Source organism: Ooceraea biroi, chromosome 7, assembly GCF_003672135.1.
Source record: "Ooceraea biroi isolate clonal line C1 chromosome 7, Obir_v5.4, whole genome shotgun sequence".
NCBI lineage: Eukaryota > Metazoa > Arthropoda > Insecta > Hymenoptera > Formicidae > Ooceraea > Ooceraea biroi.
Window position 1 is genome coordinate 5,270,863 of NC_039512.1, and position 24,158 is coordinate 5,295,020.

General features: G+C 37.5%; 5 protein-coding genes across 10 annotated transcripts; 3 read left to right on the forward strand and 2 right to left on the reverse strand.

The window, feature by feature from the left end:
• Positions 1–6: 6 nt before the first annotated feature.
• Positions 7–5,198, reverse strand: LOC105282117 (monoacylglycerol lipase ABHD12). Of its 4 annotated transcripts, XM_026971035.1 has the most exons (10): positions 4,816–5,196; positions 3,926–4,074; positions 2,365–2,483; positions 2,183–2,288; positions 1,839–2,038; positions 1,606–1,741; positions 1,391–1,508; positions 1,141–1,302; positions 937–1,064; positions 9–797 (listed from the first exon to the last, which is right to left on the reverse strand). In XM_026971035.1, the coding sequence occupies exons 2-10, from the start codon at positions 3,994–3,996 to the stop codon at positions 752–754; spliced, it is 1,086 nt and encodes a 361-aa protein (XP_026826836.1). In that variant the 5' UTR covers positions 3,997–4,074; positions 4,816–5,196; the 3' UTR covers positions 9–751. The 4 variants fall into 4 exon arrangements, with proteins under 4 accessions (XP_011342157.2, XP_026826836.1, XP_026826837.1 ...); XM_011343855.2 differs by having other exon boundaries at positions 7–332; positions 3,926–5,198; XM_026971036.1 differs by lacking the exon at positions 3,926–4,074.
• Positions 5,199–6,936: 1,738 nt separating this feature from the next.
• LOC105282003 (U6 snRNA-associated Sm-like protein LSm6) lies at positions 6,937–7,934 on the forward strand. Of its 2 annotated transcripts, XR_894410.3 has the most exons (4): positions 6,937–7,103; positions 7,287–7,377; positions 7,530–7,755; positions 7,861–7,934. XR_894410.3 is itself a non-coding variant. In XM_011343625.3 (3 exons), the coding sequence occupies exons 2-3, from the start codon at positions 7,287–7,289 to the stop codon at positions 7,676–7,678; spliced, it is 240 nt and encodes a 79-aa protein (XP_011341927.1). In that variant the 5' UTR covers positions 6,937–7,103; the 3' UTR covers positions 7,679–7,769. The 2 variants fall into 2 exon arrangements, 1 of the variants encoding a protein (XP_011341927.1); XM_011343625.3 differs by lacking the exon at positions 7,861–7,934 and having other exon boundaries at positions 7,530–7,769.
• LOC105282002 (protein TIPIN homolog) lies at positions 7,781–9,091 on the reverse strand. Its single transcript, XM_011343624.2, is given in 3 exon segments — positions 7,781–8,299; positions 8,302–8,755; positions 8,949–9,091. Coding segments are annotated over 2 exon segments (711 nt in total). The 5' UTR covers positions 8,707–8,755; positions 8,949–9,091; the 3' UTR covers positions 7,781–7,993.
• A 2,101-nt stretch (positions 9,092–11,192) lies between these two features.
• LOC113562259 (fukutin-related protein-like) lies at positions 11,193–15,561 on the forward strand. Its single transcript, XM_026971068.1, is given in 5 exon segments — positions 11,193–11,197; positions 13,291–13,594; positions 13,663–13,880; positions 13,882–13,918; positions 14,339–15,561. Coding segments are annotated over 5 exon segments (1,332 nt in total). The 3' UTR covers positions 15,107–15,561.
• A 2,302-nt stretch (positions 15,562–17,863) lies between these two features.
• On the forward strand, positions 17,864–23,835 carry LOC105282008 (troponin C). Of its 2 annotated transcripts, none has more exons than XM_011343642.2 (6): positions 17,864–18,084; positions 19,359–19,389; positions 21,550–21,693; positions 22,184–22,303; positions 22,957–23,088; positions 23,466–23,835. In XM_011343642.2, the coding sequence occupies exons 1-6, from the start codon at positions 18,061–18,063 to the stop codon at positions 23,492–23,494; spliced, it is 480 nt and encodes a 159-aa protein (XP_011341944.2). In that variant the 5' UTR covers positions 17,864–18,060; the 3' UTR covers positions 23,495–23,835. The 2 variants fall into 2 exon arrangements, with proteins under 2 accessions (XP_011341944.2, XP_011341946.2); XM_011343644.2 differs by having other exon boundaries at positions 17,865–18,063.
• The last annotated feature ends 323 nt before the right edge of the window (positions 23,836–24,158 follow it).

A 24,158-nucleotide genomic window follows, 5' to 3' on the forward strand; every position in this document is an offset into this window, starting at 1 on the left:
TATGTACAGTTTTGTACACAATATTTTATTGCTCGCACTAGCTTGTATGTGTGCGTACTTTTGCGATACAGTCGTTGGAATAATCGAGACAAAAGTTGAGTTTCCTTTTTTTTTTTAGTTTCGAGAAAACGCCTCGCAGCACAACCTTATAGTCTCTGTGTGCCTACGTAGTCACATAAAATTACATCACAATTATACGTGTATATAGAGCGGTCACAATATTGTCGGTGATTACAATCAACGGATTTCCACATTTTAACACATATTTTTCTCACGACGATTTCTTGAATATATTTATTCATAACATATAGAGGATGTCATGTTCGCTAATTCTATAAAAATGTTACACGCATATATATTTTTATATATATATATATATATATCATGTATAAATAACTTAAATTGAAATCGAAGTCTCAAATTTCGTTAAATTTAAAGAAATTTTATATTACAACGAAGTTTGAGTGCAAAATTGAAGTGTTGCAATGTTGCAAATTGAGCGTGTAATCGTAACAGTATATTATGACATTGAATGTTAAATTTTTGATAAGTTTAGTATAAGGCTCACGGAATTTACCGCAAAAGTCTATCAAAGACAAAAAATATTTACAAGAATATTAAGAGTTTGTAAAAGTGAGATATTTCAAAATATTTCTTTTTTTATAATTCTAAAAACATTTTGCTTTAGATATCTAAATCAAATTTTAATTCTTCACTAAAATTAGACATTGAGATAATTTTGAATTTCATTCTAACCTAGAGTGTGATTTCCTTGATGCGCTTTTGCAACAAATGTCCTGAAAATATATCAAACGTTATAATACATATCCACAAAGATGATGTAATTTCATTATACACATAACTTCTAAATATAAAATTTCTCTAATATAAGAAATGAGCTTTTTGCTTCTATATTATATTATAGTAATAATTTACCTAATTATATCAGGTAATTCCTTGTATCTACAGATATATTTATGTCCCAGTCCATAGGATGAATTTATTTTGGTCATTTCTACTTGTTTTGTATCATTTCCAAAGTTGCTTAGCGCTGCTTGATAAAGCTGAAGCATATATATATAATCAATCTTTGATAACGATCTACAATCAGAAAATTATAGACACTATAATCAATTGTACCTTTTCTGCCAAGAAGAATGGGATCACACCGTCATCTTCAGCATGTAATATCCTTATAGGGCACTTGATGTTAGATATATGCTTGTCAGATTCAAATCGCAAATTATTTTTATAAAAGGGTTCAACAATAATCCAGTGAAACCATGGTAAATGTTTGAATAACTGTAAAAATCATACATACATATATATATATATACACATATTTTTTAAATAATCCATCTTATGTCTAAGAAAATAATATTAAAAATACCTGTGCCAATGGATGTTCCGTTAACTCGTCTGCTATGTTATTAAACGGGGCTTCCAAAAATAACCCCGTTGGTTGTACATTTTCAGCTGCTAGCAAAGCTAATACATGTGTGGAAACTCTAATATCGAATAAAAATTTCTTTAAGTAGAATAAATAGTCCTCACATGCATGCATATACACAAAATAAGGTAAAAATAATTTGTACAAGATCATACCCCGTTCCCAAAGAGTGACCCCACACAAAAACTGGTGCTGAACCATTAACTTTTTTTAACACCCACTCCACAACATATTTGCTGTCGGCAACTACGCCCGCTTCGGACAATTCAACTATATCACTATCGCCATAACCTAGATTAATGAAGGAATTATTGAAATAAAATTTACATTTAAACACTAAATTAAAAAATGGTATTTCCGCTTTAAATTGAAAGCTTCCATTACTCACTTCTATAATCAAAACATATAACATGATAATCCATGTCCTGGAAAAGTTTGTACAACTCAAGTCTATGCGCACTTGCTCTGTTACCACTGTTTCCATGCATGTACAGGAACACAGGTTGCTTGGCGTTACTTAAAGCTGCTTCGTAAGCCTCATCTGTTGTAGGAATGGAATTATTTAATAAAGACCGTGGTAACATCTGCCTGCAAATACACTAGTTTTTAATACAACTATATAGACTATGTAATATATCATTACTGTATTGTATATACATATAATGTCTAATAATATAAAAAAATATCTATAAAAATTGATGGATAAGAATTTTTAAATTTGCATCTCCTTACCATGCTCCTAGTTTCACTTGTTGATCAGTACATAAATAAAAATTTCTAGCACCTTCCAATCCAGCAGACTTCATATCAGAAAAATCTGTTTTAAAAGGCCAATATACTGAAAAAGAATTTAGTAGTATTATTATAACTTAATTATAACTTAGAAATTAAAATTATATAAATTAATTACTTACCGAAATTTAAGAAAAGTATTTTCCTTTGGAAGTAATAGGAATAATGAAAAATTATAGGCAGTATCCCAAATACAATGAGGTATGTCAATGCAGATACCTTCACAGCCCAAATTAAACATCTGTAATACATTTGCGTTTATTTAAATATGTTAGATATAGTATGTAAATAAATACTAATTTAGCAAAACTTTCGTTTGTTATTTTTGATGCATTTAACTATATTTTTGCAATTAGAATAAAATTCTATAATAGAATAATATAATATATAATATAATGATATAATAATATAATGCTAACCAAATCTTAAACACACTGTCTCATAAATCAAGACACACCTATATTGTTAAAAATTGTGCACATTGACACAATGACAAATGCATTAAAAAAAGTTGACTTGGAGTTAATTACAAATAAAATTAAGAGAAAGCGTTTGTAATGATTCTTGAACATATTGCCTACAAATATTATCAAACTTATCAATATTAAGCGTTCTTCTTATTATGTAGCTTCATATGCAGCATTTGTCAAAAACAAAAAAGCAGCAGTTAGAAATTTGATAAAACAATGGATAAAACAACATAGCAAATAACAACACAGGAAATTAATAAAAATATAATAATAACACACAATGTAGTTATTCAAGAAAAGTAAGTATATACATAGGATAAACACTGTTACTCGAACATGTAGATATTCATTAAATATAATAGCGAAAAGCTAGTTTAAACAGAAAATATCAAATAAATTCAATTTAAAATAAGCATATAGCAAATCTTAATGCAAAACAAATAATGTCACATATTGATACTGTACCTTACTAGATTCATAGCAGAAATTAGTTATATTTTTACTGATTTGTTAGTTTATATAATGTATTTGATACAAAACACAATACACCTCTGATTTATGATTCTATTGATATTGGACACATATTATTGAAATATATTAGTTATTCAAAGGAAGAATTATTTTCTTTTCTGACTTCAAGTTACAATATGGAAATGCTACATGATTATGATGTCACATTGCCCCCTCTCTATTAAATGTAAGTTTTTTTTATTACTAGCGTATCCCACTCTTATCACAACTCATGCTGAATAATATATTGTAGAATACGTCGTAAAGCACTTTTCCTAATAGTCCTAAACCAGGAAATTTTTGCCAAGCCACATGTTGCTTTTTTAACATAGATAAGTATCGAACAATGATGTAACATGAAGCGTCTATTACAAGTTTTCCAACAGCGTGTGGAACATAAAAAAATGTTTTAATATTTTTCCGTTTAGTTATGTCATGTCGCAGTTAGTTTAAATACACTTAATTTCTTTGTCACTGTTACATGGCTCACAGATGAATTATAAAAACAAAATATGTATTAAGATAGTCTGACAAAGTTGTATTAAAAAATTAAGTTAACATAAATACGAACAAATGAAAATTCTGATCTCATCTCGTTTTATTTACATAAGCTGCAAGCTACATCGTGATGCACATAAGGACGTCACCAAGATAAATATAAAAGATATTTACAGAAGTGCAATTACGTGACAAAATAACTTACATTCCTGTGTACCAAATCTCAAGGATGGCGAGTGGCACCATTACCGCTAATAGTAGGTAAATCGACATCATGACTGTTAGTAGCTATCAGTTGCGTAAAGTATCTTTTTCGTCACAAGTCCTTGCTTTGACCAAATTTAATTCCACAAACTTGTTGTACGAAGTTGTTATTGTCATTACGTTCAATAACGATGTGAAACAATTAAAATTATTACAAGAAAGTACAATGGTGTGTTCAAATATTAATTATTTATTGTATGCCACTTATATATTATAAATTATGTTCTGTATATGTATGAAAGAAACTTTAAACGCTTTATTTCAGTTATTTTAATGTTATACGATAAGTGTACCTTTTACATGTAACTTTCATCTAAACTAAATTTTTCATTTCATTTATATTGTACATGTAGAAATAAATATAAGACACATAAAATGATACAAACGTAGAAAACTTTTGAACAGAAATGTATATCTTTAACGTCATTCGAACATCTCAAAATTCATAACACATGAATTCGACAAAGTTTACTTTTATACATTATTCAATTATGCAACAGATTAATGTTTCTAATTGCTTTCATTTACACAGACAAACGATCTTCTTTCTGTACGAACTGTATATAATACATTTGTCAAACATTTATGTACTGCTTATTCAATATTCATGAGCAATCACGTATCTGACTATAGAGATAATGAGCACAAGTATAAACATAATTAATGCAAACACTCTGATTTTCAATCGAATAACGTCCGTGTGTCTGTAAAAGGGTGTTAGGTCTATCGACTAGAGGAAATCTGTTAGATTCGAGCAGAAAGGGGCAGAGACTCCGCAACAAGGAAATAACGCCTACAACACATGCAGATGTGGGTGACGCGGACGTGTACCTTCTCACGAAACGTTTCCTCGGCAGCCAATATACCATTATCACGAATTACCAAACGAATATTATCGCCAGACGTGACTGTCGCGAGCCTACCCCGTCGACGGGCTCGGAGGGATTATTTATATAATTACACTTTCTACGTGTGACGTTCGCGCGACGTCGCGACAGAGAACATTTCCGATCTCGTGCTGATCTGCTTTACGCGTCGCGTTTTACGTTGCACGAGGTATACAACACGACCCAGTGACTCCGTGTCTAAACGAGACGCCTCATCGCACTTGTCTTTGTTGTACTAGTACTCCGTCTAAATACTCAGCGACGGTCCAACAGTTGAAAAGCGCGGATCAACTGACGTTTCAGCAGCGTCGGTTCTCAATAAAAGTCCGTAGGCGGCACGAGATTGGCGGAGAAGGCGGGAGTGGGGAGGAACAAAGGAAAAAGGCCGCGCATGTTTACGTCGGTCTCTTATCTCTCCTCTTTTTTCAAAGTTTCAATCTTGATTTGGCAATTGTAGATTTCAAATGTAGCATTCGAGAAATGTATTGTTTAAAAAATCTAGAAAGAACAAGTAACAATTCGATCGATTAACGGGGTCGACAGGAGACGTGCAGAGACTCCTGGTGAACTTGGAGCAAACTATATTACTCAATTTTTTCCAAAATTACGGCCAAAATTTCAGAGTAAGTCGAATGATAATTGCACTTTTCGTCAGCAAGACCGCTCCGAGGTGCAGACAGAGCGCTTTTGGGGAAAATTGTGGTTTTATTGATTTTTCGTAGTCGCGGCAGCGAGCATCGAGCTCATAATTTTACGCACATGGACACGTATGTATATACACACACATACACCTACTTGATAGGTCTACTGCGCATATCAGCAAATCAATCGGAAATCGGAAATCGTTTGTAACTTCTATCGAATTTAACTTCCATCGAATCTTAAATTATGCGCCATTCCGAGTTGGCCGCCAATGCGTTTGCCGTGTTTCAACAGCATTTTGCACAGTATCTTGTTTCTTAACAATTTTCTTTCTTTCCCGAAAACTGAACCGAAAAATATGCATATCCGTTTCGTTGCAATGCCGAAAGAAATGCCGTCGAGCTGAACAGTATCATACTCTCTGGCTAAGTTACGTAAAATGCGATGATTACTAAGCCTTCGGTTAAATATCCGTGTGCAAACGCCTAAGTATACGGTGTGCTTCCCGTGTGACTGTAATATCGTTAACTGATTAGTCAATAGTCATTAATAATTACATACGACTACACGCGTGTTACATGCGGTGGGATAGATTCACCAACTGCGTCTTTGATTTGACTCACAAGTTGCATGACAATTCGAAATGATTATCCTGATCAGTAATCGCGCAATGATGAATCCCAAATTTGGTAGTTCGTTCCAAAGTTCACTCTTCTTTTAAGATCGATCATTTCCATATTTGCATGCTCTCTCATTCTTTTTTTCTCTCTTTGTCCAGATCTGAGAATACTTTATTGAGAGTACAAAACTAAAGAATTTAAACCGTCAAAAATTACTTCTCACGATCATGCAAAATTGTGCAACCTTCGACCTCATTTTCTGCATAAATAAAAATATAATCGTTTGATCCATTTATGCAACTTATTTATTGACATTCCTTACTTTTCAAGGTTATCCCGAGTGCGACTTATCGTTCACGTTGAAATCACCTCTTTTGAATTTATGAAATCAATTGTGACACCTTGGGATAGAATATTTTTCCAAGTATCACGAATGATGACATCGCTTCAACGGTTTTACGCTGATAAAAAGAAGCAAATAAAAAAGCATATAATTCAGGATATGCATCTTTGTGCACTCCATTTCCATTTTCAATTAAAAGTAGAGTTAGGCAAGCAGATATGAAGTGTCATACGTATGGCTGAAAGCAGGTTGCCTAACATTTCCATATAATAAAGTTAACGACGACAAAGGAGCTCATTATTTGTACAGCTAATAAGTAAAGCGCGTAAAGTGATTGACACATTTGCTAGGCATGCGCGCACGACTTCGCCCGTGCGTCCTCAAATGCAAACGCGGCTTGTACTTTTTATAAAAGTACATACGCCATTTCAGATATTCTATTGGCGAACGCGGTAAGCGATAGAAGTAAGGACCAATCACTATAATGCTATGATGGCGTCTCGATGCGACCGGTGAATCGCTTGTGTATGTTTCCGATTCAATGAAAAATTGCGGATAAGGTTAAGATTGTTTGGAAAAGACGGACAAAGAATTTTTGAAGATCGCTTATTCACATTATTTGCGAAGGTATGTAGAATATTGATAATATTAATATTCATGCAGAGCATGCACATCGTAATAAAAAATTAACGATAACCACGGTCACGGTGTGTAAACAATGTGTCGTTATTTGCATGCGATTTCTTGGTCTGTCAAACTGAATTCCTACGATACGACGTACTAAAGATATATCTGTGCATTGATACATAGATGAGCCGGAAGGAAGCGTTAACTCAATTTATACAACAGATCCATGGGCGGCCCGTTGTTGTAAAACTAAGTACCGGTATTGATTATAGAGGTAAGCGAATAACTTATTTATGATATCACCATTTGTCAAGTTGTTCTACTTCCATTTTCTCCCAAGCGTTTATTGAATGTCTAAATCAATAAATCTACTATAAGTCCTTAAATATAAATCACTCGAAACATTCCAGATCTATTTCTTTGCAGGTGTGTTGGCGTGTCTAGATGGTTACATGAACATAGCTCTAGAACAGACGGAAGAATATGTTAATGGGCAATTAAAGAATAAATACGGGGATGCTTTTATAAGGGGGAACAATGTGTTGTATATCAGTACACAAAAGCGTAGAACTTAATTAAGAATTGCTGCAAGGCATGAAGTATTATTAACCAATTATACAATAGGGATAACTGTAACTTTGAATAAAAAAAGGTAATTATAAAAAATGAAACATCCAGGTAAAAATTCCATTTTTATTAGTAAGTGTTTGAAACGCAGCATTCTTACATTCTTTCTAACAATTATATTTCTCGGCAGATTATTTCTACAGAAATTGCAAGTGAGACTTATATTAAAGAATTATAATAAATGCAATTATATGTATATATATATCTTATCTGGTTTTAGTTACTAATAATCTTGACTATTTGACAATGCATCCTCTGATTTATCAGACTATTTTACTCGTAGTTTCATCAATTTGTGAGTGCGTATCATCTACTTGAGAAGCATCCGTCCCACCGTGAGCCGTAGAATTATCATTTTCATTTGGAATGTCCATGTTTGTGTTTTCAAGCAATTTTCTTCTTTTAATTTCTTCCTCACGTTCTTTTTGCCTTTCGAGTCTCCTTTGGATAGCCAACTGTTTGTTCCTTTTGATTTTTTTCTTCATATCGTCGCTTACTTGAGTCTTGGTACTACTTGGACAGACTATTTGCGAGCTCGGTACGTTGTCGGATTGCGCCAAAAGTATATCAAACGCAGATCCTTTTTTGCTCCAAGTTGCTCGGCCCTCGCGAGAAAATCATCAAAATGATACTTTGGAAATAACCGGTAGGACCAATGCTCCAATCTCTTCATGATCCTGTCAAGATCTGTCTTTTCGTGTCCCTTACCATAGAATTTGAAAGCCTCAAAATATTTCTCGATAATCTGAATACCATTAGGTCCTTTCAACCTTTCTGTATTAAGTTTGGGTGCAGGATTCCTTATAACGTGTGTTCTAGTAGCTGTTGACGGATCAATCCTTCGAGCGGTTCCGGTTTCGTTATCAGATGTTGCTTCTTCAGCTTCTCCGAGACTGCGACGTTCGCCATCAGATTCTTCATTCTCGTAATGCGCTATGATATTATCATCCCCTTCGTAATCCAAAGTATTGGCCATGGTAACACAAAATATCTTTTAGTCAGATTCGAGCCACTTGAGTAGATTCCTGGATAAACATTTACTTGTTAGAAACAGTATTAATACTATAATTATGTTAACTATAAACATATAATTAAATTAATAAGATGTAATGAAATTTATATAATATTATTATAGTAATGCAATTATTATTACAGTCATTAATGCGCGTAATAAAACTCAAAAGATATCCTAGCATTCAAAATATAGGTTAGGCTTACTTGACGCTCGGGAATATCGGTTGTTTTAGAAATCACTGTCGTCTGGCGATTCGTTACTCTTTCTGTCTTCTTCCATAAACTTGTCGAAATGCCCGTCCGCCTTTTTCATCCGCTCAAGAACCGACACGAGCAGCAACTTGTTCAGTCGATCGGTCTGCGTGAGCTCTCGTACAGCAGATTCGCGCCTTGGACATGGATCGTCCGGCGACTGTTCGCTTCGTGCTTTCCCCAGCACGTCATTGTCTTGCTCCAACGGAGTTCCAGGCATCTTGGTCTCACGAATTACGGAACGACGATTCAATTATATTCACACCTGGATACAAAATATTTTCAGAAATGCTCGACTGCGTCGTCAGGAAATGATGTCGGTACAAAATACTGAAATACCGACTGCGACACGACGAGCACGGAACCGAAGCCGTGTTGACAGATCTAGAAAGAGACAAAACGATGTTGGAGTAGTAGCGGCTCATGGAGCCATGGACCATGAGGCACTTAAAAATTGCGTGCACTGATACATCGGTGTCTAATCCACTTGCTTTTATGGTAAAGTAATTAAATAAATAGCGGAACAATATGTATACATATAAACTACTTTTTACTAAGAGTTAATAGAAAAATTAGCAATTATTGCTTATACAACTGAATGTATCACAAACATTTATTTCTAATTTTCAATTCTAAAAAATTTTTTAAACTCATAAAAATCTATTTTTTATTCACTTATGTAGTCAAAAGCAATAATGCCATCCCATACAGCACGAAAACATTTCAGAAGTATTTCATCTGACAGATGAAAGCATCTCATAAACATTGCAAAATGTTTCTGCAACAGTTATGAGACAACTCCGGAATAGCAAAATGTCCGCGATACTTGCATTCAAAACCTTATAGAAAGGTTGCTGAAAGGTATAGATCAATCTGCAACCTTTCTGAAATATTGCCGAAAGATTATTAAAATAGCTGAAATCTTTTTGATATATTACTAAAGGTTAATTGAAATAATTTTGAAACTTTCCTATGATGTTGCACACAAATTACAAAGCTCTTATTAAAATAAATTGAAAATACTTCAGAAATTATATTTAAATTTATTATACGAGTATTCAGAAGATTGCAAATACTAAAAAGTTATAATAAAAATTATATATAAAATGTATTTATTATTTTTATTGACGTTTTATTTAATATTGCAATCAATAATATAAAAATATACTGAAAAAAAAAAAAAAAAAAAAAAAAAAAAAAAAAAAAAAAAAAAAAAAAAAAAAATATATAAATATATAATATAAATATTAATAATAATGATAATAGCTTAATTAAATAAAGGATAGTGAAAGATAATGCATTTTTTTTGTCAAACTGGTTAGCTTCACTAAAAGATCGGAATACTTGGGTCTAGGTATATACAATGTATATATTATAATTTTTACTTTTTACAATATTCACAATTTTTCAAATTTATTGCATGTGGTAGGTTTTAGAAACATTTCTGTTGCAACATTTCATATGACATATTGCGGAATCCTTTCAGAAATGTTGCATATGAAATGTGAAATCTTGAAATGATTTTAAAACCTTCCTGAAAGCTTTCTGTATTAATCGGTGCTGTATGGGATGTAATGCTTCTATTGTATATTCATTTAAATGTTTTGAAAAAGTACTTTATAATTAATTTCACATACTTTTCAACTTTTCAAATTTTCAAAATAGTTTTTGGCTATTCGTGTGCCGAGTAAAAAGGAGCGGTCGGGTGTAAAAAAATGGAATATTTGTTCGGTGTATAATGAGCACAGCCCGAATTTTATTCTGAGTCCGAATATATAAGACACGTCCGCTCGCGTAGACGATTACCAATCGAATCGCTTATTTGTCGACCTCTTGGTCGTCGAAAGCCTACTCTCACGAGCCTGTTTGTTTCGTTGGACCTCTCGAAGGTCCTTTTGAATTTCCTACGGGAGGAATCGTTCCGCCTATTTATCGCGCCCTGCTTCTTTCGGTGACCCGCGCCTCCATGGCGCGATCACCACACTTTCAGCCGCCGCGCGTATACCTCGTCACGGTCGTCGGTACGGAATCCCCCGAAATTTCGCGGAATACTTGCAAATCTGCAACGGCTCATTGGGGATTCCCTATCTAACGGTCTAGTCTATTATCCGCTAATCTGTTTATTTTGACGACGTGTTTTTCGGTCTATTTGCCTCGCCTGAGTCTAGCCGCGCGATACTGCCGACCGTCTAGGCGATGACGTATGTGGCCATATAATCGCCACAAGTTTATGACGGATATAAAGCTGTACAAATGTTCGATTTAAAATATCATTTCTTTAATTTAAAATACCATTTCTTAATTTAAAATGTCATTTCTTAATTTAAAATATCAGGTTTGCAATTTATCTCGATCTTGGAATCATACGCTTCAATTGTCTTTGTCCGGCATTATTATCCGCGAAGAGACTTGTATTAAAGTCGATACCCGACTTCGAGATACAGCTGTCGAGCGAAAAGGTCACACGATGTTACGTGGCCAGACGGCCCTGTCACATATTAGGGTTTTATCAACGGTGCGTTATTGCCATTATTCCGTCGCAATCTCATGCTTAATTAAAGTAATCACCGGACTTTGGAGCGAAATAATACGTAGCGAGAGGCGCACGTGTGCACGCATATATGCGTGTTGAATCGTTTCTAATGTAGTTGTTATATATAAATACGCGAGCGATAGTGTATTAAATATTTCTCAGCAAATGACAAAGTGGTCAAGCGATAGTGAATATACGCACCCCGCGGGCCACTCTCCTTATTCTTTCCGCGGGGCGCACCCCGCGGGCCACTCTCCTTATTCTTTCCGCGGGGCGCACCCCGCGGGCCACTCTCCTTATTCTTTCCGCGGGGCGCACCCCGCGGGCCACTCTCCTTATTCTTTCCGCGGGGCGCACCCCGCGGGCCACTCTCCTTATTCTTTCCGCGGGGCGCACCCCGCGGGCCACTCTCCTTATTCTTTCCGCGGGGCGCACCCCGCGGACCACTCTCTTTATTCTTTCCGCGGGGCGCACCCCGCGGGCCACTCTCCTTATTCTTTCCGCGGGGCGCACCCCGCGGGCCACTCTCCTTATTCTTTCCGCGGGGCGCACCCCGCGGGCCACTCTCCTTATTCTTTCCGCGGGGCGCACCCCGCGGGCCACTCTCCTTATTCTTTCCGCGGGGCGCACCCCGCGGACCACTCTCTTTATTCTTTCCGCGGGGCGCACCCCGTGGGCCACTCTCCTTATTCTTTCCGCGGGGCGCACCCCGCGGGCCACTCTCCTTATTCTTTCCGCGGGGCGCACCCCGTGGGCCACTCTCCTTATTCTTTCCGCGGGGCGCACCCCGCGGGCCACTCTCCTTATTCTTTCCGCGGGGCGCACCCCGCGGGCCACCCTCCTTATTCTTTCCGCGGGGCGCACCCCGCGGACCACTCTCTTTATTCTTTCCGCGGGGCGCACCCCGTGGGCCACTCTCCTTATTCTTTCCGCGGGGCGCACCCCGTGGGCCACTCTCCTTATTCTTTCCGCGGGGCGCACCCCGCGGACCACTCTCTTTATTCTTTCCGCGGGGCGCACCCCGTGGGCCACTCTCCTTATTCTTTCCGCGGGGCGCACCCCGTGGGCCACTCTCCTTATTCTTTCCGCGGGGCGCACCCCGCGGGCCACTCTCTTTATTCTTTCCGCGGGGCGCACCCCGCGAACCACTCTCTTTATTCTTTCCGCGGGGCGCACCCCGTGGGCCACTCTCCTTATTCTTTCCGCGGGGCGTACCCCGCGGGCCACTCACCTTATTCTTTCCGCGGGGCGCACCCCGCGGGCCACTCTCCTTATTCTTTCCGCGGGGCGCACCCCGCGGGCCACTCTCCTTATTCTTTCCGCGGGGCGTACCCCGCGGGCCACTCTCCTTATACTTTCCGCGGGGCGCACCCCGTGGGCCACTCTCCTTATTCTTTCCGCGGGGCGCACCCCGCGGGCCACTCTCCTTATACTTTCCGCGGGGCGCGGTTCTAGTTTCACCGACTAGGCAGATGACCCACCCGTGGGGCATTCTGCCCGGTCTCGACAGGGATGCACGGCGTTTTTATTGGACGAGCGCAGTCCGGGTGGAGGGGGAGGGGTGGTGGCCGAACCTCCTGGGGGCAGGGGACGTAGGTCAGGACGTAGGTCGTACAAAATCACCCTTTTTAGCCGGGAGCGTGGAACCGGCGGAGAGTCCTGACGTAATGCGCCTTTTAGTTCCAGGACTCTTTGCGAGCGGTTTGGATGGTGGGATAAAAAAAACTTACTTTTCTTACACTAATAGTTTTAACCCTAAAGGAAGGTTATATTGTATAGAGATCCTATAACAGAGAACGATTTCGAGAACGATGTGGCGTCCATGGTGGAGTCCATCCTGAATTCCTTCCCCGAGATGCCCGTCCTGATAGTCTGCGATGAGCTGCCGTATCCACCGTTGGAGCTGGACTTCGCCAACGAGAGTATGAAGAATGTCAAATTGATCAGCTTACGGCCCGAGTTTAACAGGTCCTTCGAGGAGAGGAATCCACTGTTCTACATACGCACCAAGTTTGTTCTGTTCCTGCCTGATGCAACGAGGTTGTCGACTAAGCAAGTTGTGCAGGTAAATAGTCTTGGTCATTATTATTAATGGATATTATTATTACTGTCTTTTATGTACACTTCGCAGAGGAAGCTGTCTCACAGGCGTCAAATTTGGGGATAGTTATTGTACCAGTGGGCAAGACCTCCTTGCATTGTCTCGAACTAGATTTAAGGGTGAAGGAATGGAGTTTGAGGATAACACGAGTTACGGGAACGGAATGTGACAGTGTAATAGGCAAACATGTAACAATGCTCGAAGCGAGGATTCTAAGGAAACTATCGGATCCATTCCTGCAACCATTCACGACGCATTATCATTCAAACGACAGCTATCGGCGCGAAGGTTCGTAATTCATTTTGCTTGACAATATCTGAAATAATCGTTCTTGTTTTCCATTTTCTTCTTTTGTGATGAATACTATCTACTTTTGTGTGACGTTGATATGATGTGCTATAATTTGTTCAATCGGATTTGTACGAATCAACTTTAAAATGCAGATATTTTACGTTTATATGAAGATAATTTGTGAATATTTTGTGTATTATCTTGTGTCAGTGATTACTAGCATGAACAAATTTGTGTTTGAAGATCTTTTTATTTATGTGGTAAGTATCTTCTATTTCATCATGTATTTCCTTTAAAAATGTGCAAAATTGCTTATCTCATAATTTTCTGTTAAAATTTCCAATTTTCCTTAGAGCAAATGTATCACGAGTTAAATATAAGTACTGACAGTATTTCTTGTGGTGCACGTGTTGCTAGATACACATATTGAAGAATCGGTTCAACGAAGGGAAACCATTGTATAGAAACCAACAGACTCAGTTCAGGGTGCAGCAGTTGTATCGCACGCGTGAGCGATTGATGTTTGAGAAATTGCGAATAAAAAAAGTCACGAGAGCCACCGGCTCCGCGGAGTGGTACGGCTGTTCGCGAGAGACAGCCAGGTGCTTCGGCTCAGTGATAAACGGCGTGCCGTCGTACCTCTACCTGCATCGATACACGCCGCCTTGTTGCCTGGCCGGACTGAGGAGGGTGGCTCATCACGTTATCGACCAGCTGGAAGAAGTTGGCATACGATTCTGGCTGGAGGGCCAGTCACTGCTGGGAGCGGTGAGGCACGGCGACATTCTGCCGTGGGATCACGAAGTACAAATTGGATTAAACCGAGACGACCTGGCGAGGTCGCTGTGGCTGGTCAGAGCCGGGAGCAAACCGGTCGTTGACGACGACGGCTTCATCTGGGAGAAGGCGACCGAGGGCGAGTTCTTCAAGGTACAATATTCCAGGGTGAATCGCTTGCACGTGAACCTGCTGCCATTCTACGCACGGAACGGCACCATGACGAAGGATGCGTGGTTTCTGAAGAACCGGGACTTCCCGGAGCACTTCCTGCACCCGATGTCGAGCATCGAATTCGCCGGTAGACAAGTGCCAAGTCCGAATAATATTAGGGACTTCCTAGAGCTTAAGTATTACAAGGGTGTGATAGAGAATCCAGAATTACCTGGCAAATTTATCTTTGACTAGTCCATTCACAGGCTGTTTTCGAAAACTGTTCTACGACGATTTATCGTTTGTTGTCTTGCACGCAGGGAACGGCACTCCAAGGACTGAATCGTATTCATTGCTAGCGGATTGACGAGTATGACGAAACACTGTGCATGTGTATATTTAACAAGACTAGGAATTATCTATGCATGAAAACGTTAACATAAAAATTACAATTTGACATTTTCAACACTTGTTATCTTAGGCGGTGATTGGTCGACATTTCTATCTGCCTTATTGGGGCTCTATCTCAGTATAAGAAATACTGATAAATAATTGTTGTCAAAAAAATGTTACCTTTATATCTGGATAATTCTGTGTAGAATAGTCAAATTTGCAAACTTCTTGCATGAATTGACCTGTTGACGATGTGCCAAATAAACTTAGTACTTTGAATTCGACTGTGGGAATATAAATACATTTTTCAAGGTGTATACGTGTGTACACTTTTATTGTAACTTTATACTAGCTTTACTACATATACAGTGTTCATTTGCAGGTGTTATAATCTGTACATTAGAGATTTAAATTTACCATTAATGATACTTGAACAGATCTAATGTAACATTTAAAAAAATGTATTTTATTTGTGATAAAAGCATTTAATAATGTATTTTATTATTATATCTCGAACGATTATATAAAATGTCAGAAGATTAATATTTCCTGAATATTTATATAGTCGAAATTTTGCCATTGTTCAAGTTTCTCTCAATCAAAAGTCGTAATCTTAAGGGAACAAGACAAAACTTCCATAAATAGATATTTTCTTTTATTTCTCGGCATTTTAGAAAAAACTATATAATATATTATATTTCGTACATGGATTGGAAATAGTTTAGATCGAATAATTTTGTTTATTGCATATTCAACAGTGAACTTGAGGTGATTTATTATAAAGATTTTTGCAGGCAATAAGCCCAGGCATACATATACTACTTCGTAGAACCGTTTGAGCTCTCTATTAATTAATTAGTGCCAATTTATTTGTAAAAATATAGATATGTATATGTAAAATATAGTCGAAATGAGGCATATTACGTGACTGTGAATCGATGATTAAGCGATATAATTAATGGTTTAGTTAATGCGGCGTTAACCGACTTTGCGACGCCTCGATAAAATTAGTTAATGTGTGCTCGCCAACAGCCAATTAATTAAACGACATATATAAAATGCACGAAGGCGGAAGAAACACGTAGTCGATATATAGGACGGTTGTTTATTGTTTTCGAGCACAGAGCACTGTCCGCGTCGAGATTTTCTACTGGCAAGCATCCACGCGCACTTTTGCGTACATATTCGTTTTCATTCGTGTCAAAATGTCCGGAAATCTATCTGGCAGACTGGCACACGTACGCGAAAACGCATGAGCCGCAGAATACGAATGAAATGTGTATCTCATACTGCGCTTTTAATCATTGTTTATATCATTCTTGGGTTTTTACATGACCGTCAATGCCGCACCGTATCCGAAATAAATTTTTTCGCGCTGTTTTAAATATATTGAATTGTCAAGTGATTAATCTAAATTAATGGGATAAAAATTTTAATATTATTAATCTTATATTGTTTATATCAATACACGATCACGATTGTACAAAAACAAAAACAGGGCGCGTAATACGATATTTACCACTTGACGATTTATTAAGCTGAACTTGAAAGCTCGTTTCTATTTTCTCTCTTCGTGTGCAAAGTAGATCTAATATTTAAAAAATGCAACCATTGTCGTATGCATAGCATCTTCTTCCGGAACTATAACAGCATTTGGCGACACAGTTGCATTTCCTGACGTAAAGCGATTTTATTTAGCGCAAGTGGTTTCTCTTATGCGAAATATCTGACGGCGTATATAGTGATCATACTTTGATTTAATTGTCGCAGTCGCTTTCGTTTCTATTGTTGTGAAGTGTTTTTGTCCCGATTCCAAGTAGCGAGATTCCAACATCGATATATATCCCGTGCACCATACAGCCCGGCGTTTTACTGTCGTTTACTCTCTTAACCACACGGGATTTTCGTTCTCTATTTTCGTACCGCTGCAGTACACATCGTCACGTATACGCGCGATAGAACAGTTGTAATCGCACGATATAAGAGAGCTAATAAAAACTCGTTAGAATACCGCGTTTCCATCGCTAGGCATTTGCAACCTAGGGCAATAATTTATTATCTGTCTGAAGAAGATCTATTTCCATTTAATATTTGCCCTCGTAGTATCGTGACGTAAATATAATGTTTAGTTGTTAATTTATTAATCCCGTTTCACATCGTCAAACTGTACTATACTTTCTCCCTTGGATCTGAAACCGTCCACCTCTCCGTGGAACCTGAATCGAATTTCTCAGAGAGCGATTTTTTTCTTTGTTGCAAGCTCGCGCCGCTCAAGGTACGAGAACGGTATACGTATTCCAGGGTTAAAAATAATTGGATTCGAATAATGGTCAGGTCTTCTCTTTCTCTCTCTCTCTCTCTCTCTCCCCTTCTGTACATTTTTCACCGACGTTATCGGATCCCGCGGATCCGAACGCGAGACGAGGAGGAGCCGCTTCTGCACTCGAGTCGACCGATTGGTATCACCGTGGTGTCCCAGAAATAGCGCAAGCGCCTCTCCCGAAAGCACCGGGATCCCATCGAGGAAGAGGTGCGCCGAAAACGATTGGCTGGAAGCTGCGGGGTGCGGTCCGCGACCGGCACGTCCGCAACCGCTATATTGTCCCATTCGAATATTACCGCGGCGCCGGTCCATCTCGTGGCAGTGCATAACCGGCAGGAAAACTTCGTCGCGAGTTCCCCATCGCTGTTCCGTGTCGCTTCCTCAGTTTACAACCTCAGATACAAATCCGCGAGGCCCGCAGAATCCCGGTTGACCCCCTACTGTATATCCCCGTGTTTTAAGTAGAGTAAAAAAATCGAATCGCGCCGTCATCATGGTATGTTCTATCGATGATATTGTAAGTCGTCGCCCTGGTAAACATACACGTTTTCCTACTGTATTCTACTTATATGTTGTATTTTTTATAACCGCGTGCTCAGTATCTCTCTCTCTCTTTTCTCATTCTGTATGTCTCTTTTTCTTTCTTTCTCTCTTTCTCTGTCTTCTCTTCTCTGAACTATACCGTATCGAGGATCATTTTTGCACGTATCGCCTGGACGTTGAACGTGAAATTAATTTCTCTAACGTGTTCTAAGTTCTCGTCTGTGTCCCCTTTTTTTGTTTTATTTTTTACGCATCGTGATTCATTGATGATTAACAAGTAGCTCGGATGTTTTTATTAATTAAAGTCAAAGTGAGAGCGCGCGCGTGTGCGCGCGCGAGTAAAGTAACTGACCGGCCACTTCCGGTTGAGAGAGAATATTTCGGATCCACGTTGGACGAAAGCCTGGAAAAACGTGACTGTTTCGTAGACGGCGAGTCAATTCGACCGCCTCTTTAACATATAACGCGTTTTATCCGAACATTTTACATGATGTGATATTTAATGAATGAACAAAAACGATGACGTTCTTTTCTGCGACTATAACGTCGCAGAATGTTATAGCGAATTGTTTAAAGCGGCGGTTCGAAGTAGACCATTTTTTGTATTTATAGATTATTGTTAAGAAGATTCAACAGAGTAAAAATTAAAAAAAACATTCTTCAATTATATAATATTATTAATAGTAATTATATTAATTTGATAATTATTGAAAAATTGTTAAAATAAATGTTTATTTAACAGTCTCTCTCTCTCTCTCTCTCTCTTTCTCTTGCAAGTCGATAAATAGAGAGATTAAGTAACTATAATTATTTTTATATTTGTAATTGTTTAAAAATCACAATTACATGTGTGGTATCTTGAGAACTACATCACACACGCGTGCAAACTTCTAGAGCTAAAATAGAACTAAAACAATTCTCATACCTTGCATATAAATATTTCTATCAATATCTCAGATTATGGAATGCTCCTTTTTGTGATTTTCGGAAGTAAAGATAACAGCTCGGCAACTTTTAAAACTCAAACCTGTGGAATGGAGTTTTAACAATGCACGAACATTTCTTTCCAAAAATGACTATTAGATTTTAATTGGAAACGCGTGTCAAATTTACATAAAGTCTTTAACCATTTATGCAATAATTTAGATTAGTAAAATAATGATATAGATTTTTATTTTTATTTTTTCGTGGATATTACGCAAATAAATTTGTTAATAATGATAACCCGTGTCTTCTCACAATTTACAGGCTGACGAGCTGCCGCCGGAACAAATTGCCGGTATGTATAATTTTTACTATCCGTAATAACTTAATTTCTAATAAAATTGCTATAATAATTCTGTATAACTAAAATATAACAAAACAGCTATAACAAAACTGCTTAATGGTGCGATAAAATACTATAAGAAATTGTTACATTACAAAGTAGTAAAAATCGAACATTTTATTTTTGAAGGCCAGTAATAAAGTGTTGTGCATGTATTCATGTATGTGTGCGACTAAAAAAATTGAGATCGGCTCTTCCTACTAGTGTAATACAGAGATGGCATATTCCAAGGAGACCCAAGGAATAAACAAAAGTAGAACGCAGTGCGGCCAAGTGTGCTGAACAAATAGACATATATAAATCTATGGTCGGACTTATTCATAATCACTTAAAATTTAACCACTTAGAATTCACTTGGAAGCATTCATAATCGCTTAGAATTTAAAGTCGTAAAGCATGTATTGCGCCTTAAATTGCTATAGAGGTCATTTTGCGTTTAATCGCAAAATTCATTATTGCGATTATCACAGCATGCTCAAGGGACTGATAATTTAATTCGGATACTTTGCTTACGATTCGATACGGGCAGTAATTTGATACCCGCTAAAATACACGATGACGAAATACCCAAAATTTCAAGATCGTTAGACTTACCAATGTTTTATACCGCTGATGTCTTCTTTTCTGTCAAGTTACAAAAGAGCAACTTACAAAATGATATCACAAATCGTAGTTTGCAATCTACTAATAAAAGAAAAAAAAAGGAGAGAAATATCGGTACGAGAGACTTCTTTTTCGCATTATGATACACGTCACGAATAGTTTACGCGCGAAGACTAAAAATAGACGGCATTTACATCAAGATCAGCGTATGCCGGCCACGTTGAGCCCGGATAAATTTTCATTCCTTTCGCCGTCTTTATCCGAAGTTTATTTACGCTTTAATTCGATCGGGGGCAGCTGCAGAGAGTGTACGTGTCTATGTATAGCTACCGGACTCTGCAAGAGAACGAGAGATGAGGGAGTATCTCTCGTATGCCGACGATCGATTCTATGAATATATCGAAATGATAAAAATAGGGGGAAAAAAGAGAGAGAGAGAGAGATAGGACTCCTCCAGAGGAAAATCAGAAAAATTCAGCGACCGTGTCCGCTGCACGCTGTCGCTGTTTCCAGCTGTTTGCGATTGCGTTGCATGTTGGGACACGGCAATTTTAAAACGAATGCAAAGCGACGCGCTCACGAATCAAACTTTCCGCAACGCAGTAACGGAGAAGCTTGAGAGCTTCATGTTACGAATATAGCTTGAACTGTATGATGTAGATACCAAAAATATACCTAAGACGTGATTTTTCTCGTGTGCAGCTGATAACGAAATTGATCAACCTTGGAAATTCATTTCAAGTTGGATTAGATCGATCGAGCGTTACAATATGTACAAGATATCGACAAAGGGATGACAGTTACGCGTTTCGTATAATTTTCTTAGATATAGCATTAATTTGAATATTAATATATATCACCTATATTAATATTTCGCACAATTGTTTCGTACATTGGTTCGTCGTATATAATTTTAATATTATAAAATAGAATACAATATTTTTTTAGACCATATAACAGAATTAAAAGCTGCTCATCACAAGCATTATACGATATTATTACGAATTCGTAATACATCGGAAGTGCTTGAACTTTAAGGACAATGTGAGATATGAGACAAAATAAGTATAATGTAAAGTTCACTGGGTATCATTAAATTTGACGGTGCGTTTTGCCACCTCGATTGTAAATCGTGTAATAGCATGGTTTCTGTAAGATGATGATAAATAAATCGCGTGAACCCAGTGCGAACGATGGCGCATCGCAAGCCAAATAAGCTCAGCGCCAGCTGCCCCGTGCTAACGGAAGGGCGTTAACATTCGGTCTAAATCTGAATCGCCTCGACACGAATGCCTTTAGCCGGATGACTTATTGTTAGCGAAATCAGTTTCGAAAGCGGCTATTCTTTTATTCAATTTTTTTACGAATTATCAAAATTTGGCTATTTGCTCAGTCAAAATCTGCTCGATTTTAATCCTGTAAACGTTAACAGAAATACAAATCATTCTCATCGTCTAAACAGTTATTGTATTTTATTACACCGGAAAGTAATTCAATATCTTTTTGCAGTCCTGCGCAAAGCTTTCGACAGCTTTGATAGCGGGAAGAGCGGCAGCATTCCCACTGACATGGTAGCTGATATCCTCCGATTAATGGGTCAACCGTTCAACAAGAAGATCTTGGACGAGCTCATCGAAGAAGTTGATGCCGATAGTAAATATGACATTAATATAATTAATTAATGTAGTATAATTGTAATAATAACTATAACAGTATAAACATGTAATGCAATCATTATATAGCATGTAATATCGTATTATTCATCGTTATATGTGGCATTGTCATGGATAGTGTGGGATGTCGGATAGCACGTAACTATTCTCAGAAATCTTGTGCATTTCTGGTGCAGCTACGAGTCCCGACGAATTTACACAAGTCGAAGACAGTTTTCTTTTAGCAAGTGCGACGTTAAATGCTCGACGAGTATAAATTCTACTTCAACAACATTAATGATCCTGTAACAATAAAACTTGTTTACTCCTCTATTTCCAAAGTGTTTACGAACGTTACGATACGATCTGTCTATTACGAGTTGTTGTCGAATGTCATACAATTTAATTTACCGTAACCGTGTGTCGGCATGTCCTATTTATAGAATTCGCTGAATACAGTTTCGCAATTTTGTACAATTACTCGCTTACAGAGTCTGGACGGCTCGAGTTCGAAGAATTCGTTACGCTGGCAGCGAAATTCATCGTTGAAGAGGATGCAGAGGCTCTGGAAAAGGAACTTCGTGAGGCATTCAGGCTCTACGATAAGGAAGGTAAATCAGATTACTGAATCGTTCGACGAAGGGATAAAACAAATTCATTGTTTAGCAGAATTTATGTGTCTCACTGAAGCGTGGCTTTACTCATAATTCTATTTTTATTCTATTAAATGGCGCAATAAAGAGGAAGGGGGTATCTTGTTTCATAAAACAAACGAGACCGGTTGCGGTGGCGGTGCGGAAAGATGCACATGACAGACACGACACGCACGACGAGAGAGGAATACGTTTATACAGACGCGCGCGGTAAGTTCGCATCGGTTCGGTATATGCGAACGCAAAAATAAGCCGGCTACACGGAGATTCCCAAGAGCACTCTCACGTGGCGGCCGAAAGCCAAGAATGTCGTAACACATCTGTCATGAATTACGATTATGTCGAGGGTACAGCGTATGTATTTTAACGCCGCTGGCATCGGGAAGATAAATATTCACTGTATGCAAAGCGGATAAATTTTGCAATTACTGTTTGTGTCAAGTGAAAAGAGGATGAGTACTACACGCTAAAATAGCTTTTTAAGGCGTACAGTTGATAAGGAACGAAACGAATAACGATATTATATTTACTAGTGGCATTAGTGGCGCGTTACAATCAATTGTTACATGCTTTTGTAATGCAATATTGCATCATGTATTTGATTTTACCAGGCAACGGCTATATCCCAACGACATGCTTACGCGAAATCTTAAGAGAACTGGATGATCAACTGACGAATGAAGAGCTGGACATTATGATTGAAGAAATCGACTCTGATGGCTCCGGTACAGTTGACTTCGATGGTACGTTTCTTATTTTTTTTCTCTTCTCTTTCTCTCAATGAAATATATATGATGTTCAATAAGTCTTCGTGCAATCGAATTTTCCATGAAAAGTTAAAATATATAAAATAGAATTCTTTTATTAATTACATTCGAGTTTCCAAAAAATGTTTTCTAAGAAATTTTCCTCGATAGTTTTCTGTTTTTTATATCGTAAAATAATACTGCAAGAAATAAACGTATTGAAAGGTGTTGTGAAACTAAATTCCTAATCTGTGGTTTTTTTCATTTCTAATTAGTTTAATATAATTAACTAATTGTAATTAGTTTTGTATAAAATTACATTTGAAGAAAAATTATTTGATAGAAATTTATATCATATTTTTGTCTGTTCTCAGAATTTATGGAGATGATGACCGGTGAATAGTAACCTGAATAAGCGATGGACTGCTTTTGGATCTAAAGACTTATGTTTATGCAACGTCTTGAAATTAATCATTCATGCCTATATGAGAAATCAGTGCGTACAAAGTTTATTCGCATAGAAATACCTTCCATTTTTTATTAGTCTCGAAAATAAATTTCTGTCATAAACATCGCATCAAATGAACACTTTTTCCTTTTATACACACACATCATATAACACATCCACACAACAAGTCTTATTTTGTTCCATAAACTTACACAGACATAATACCTTGTAATTTTTTTCATTGAAAGATCAATATATTTATTGTTATTAATAAAACTGTATAAAAGTCTCTTATATTTTGTGTTATTCAATAATGCAAATTGTTTTCTCCTTCATTAAAAATTATTATTGCAGAATTAGAATTCTGTGTATATGAATTGGAAACTTGGTATTTCTCGATAGTTTACCTTTTTAATTGTGCCTTTAAAGAATTTCTATTATGTCCAAACAACTGCACAGATAAATTTATTTTTGTGATTTTCAGAAGTGCGAAACGTGTTGAAAATTTTGTTTTACTGATAACACGGTGTTAAAATCGTAATATTATTATAAACGTTATAGCTCAATTATCAGAACGGCCGTGACAGCTAAAAAATTATCCTTATTTTAGGAATTATTT

Bases quoted from the DNA above. Each gene is read 5' to 3' on its own strand.
- LOC105282003 (XM_011343625.3), top strand. From the start codon at position 7,287: ATGAGCCGGAAGGAAGCGTTAACTCAATTTATACAACAGATCCATGGG. The intron at 7,378-7,529 runs GTAAGCGAATAA...ATTTCTTTGCAG, and splicing joins TACCGGTATTGATTATAGAG to GTGTGTTGGCGTGTCTAGAT.
- LOC105282117 (XM_026971035.1), bottom strand. From the start codon at position 3,996: ATGATGTCGATTTACCTACTATTAGCGGTAATGGTGCCACTCGCCATC. The intron at 2,289-2,364 runs GTAAGTAATTAA...ATTCTTTTTCAG, and splicing joins AATACTTTTCTTAAATTTCG to TATATTGGCCTTTTAAAACA. The intron at 1,065-1,140 runs GTACAATTGATT...TATATGCTTCAG, and splicing joins CATTCTTCTTGGCAGAAAAG to CTTTATCAAGCAGCGCTAAG.
- LOC105282008 (XM_011343642.2), top strand. From the start codon at position 18,061: ATGGTATGTTCTATCGATGATATT. The intron at 21,694-22,183 runs GTAAATATGACA...ACTCGCTTACAG, and splicing joins CGAAGAAGTTGATGCCGATA to AGTCTGGACGGCTCGAGTTC. The intron at 23,089-23,465 runs GTACGTTTCTTA...GTCTGTTCTCAG, and splicing joins CGGTACAGTTGACTTCGATG to AATTTATGGAGATGATGACC.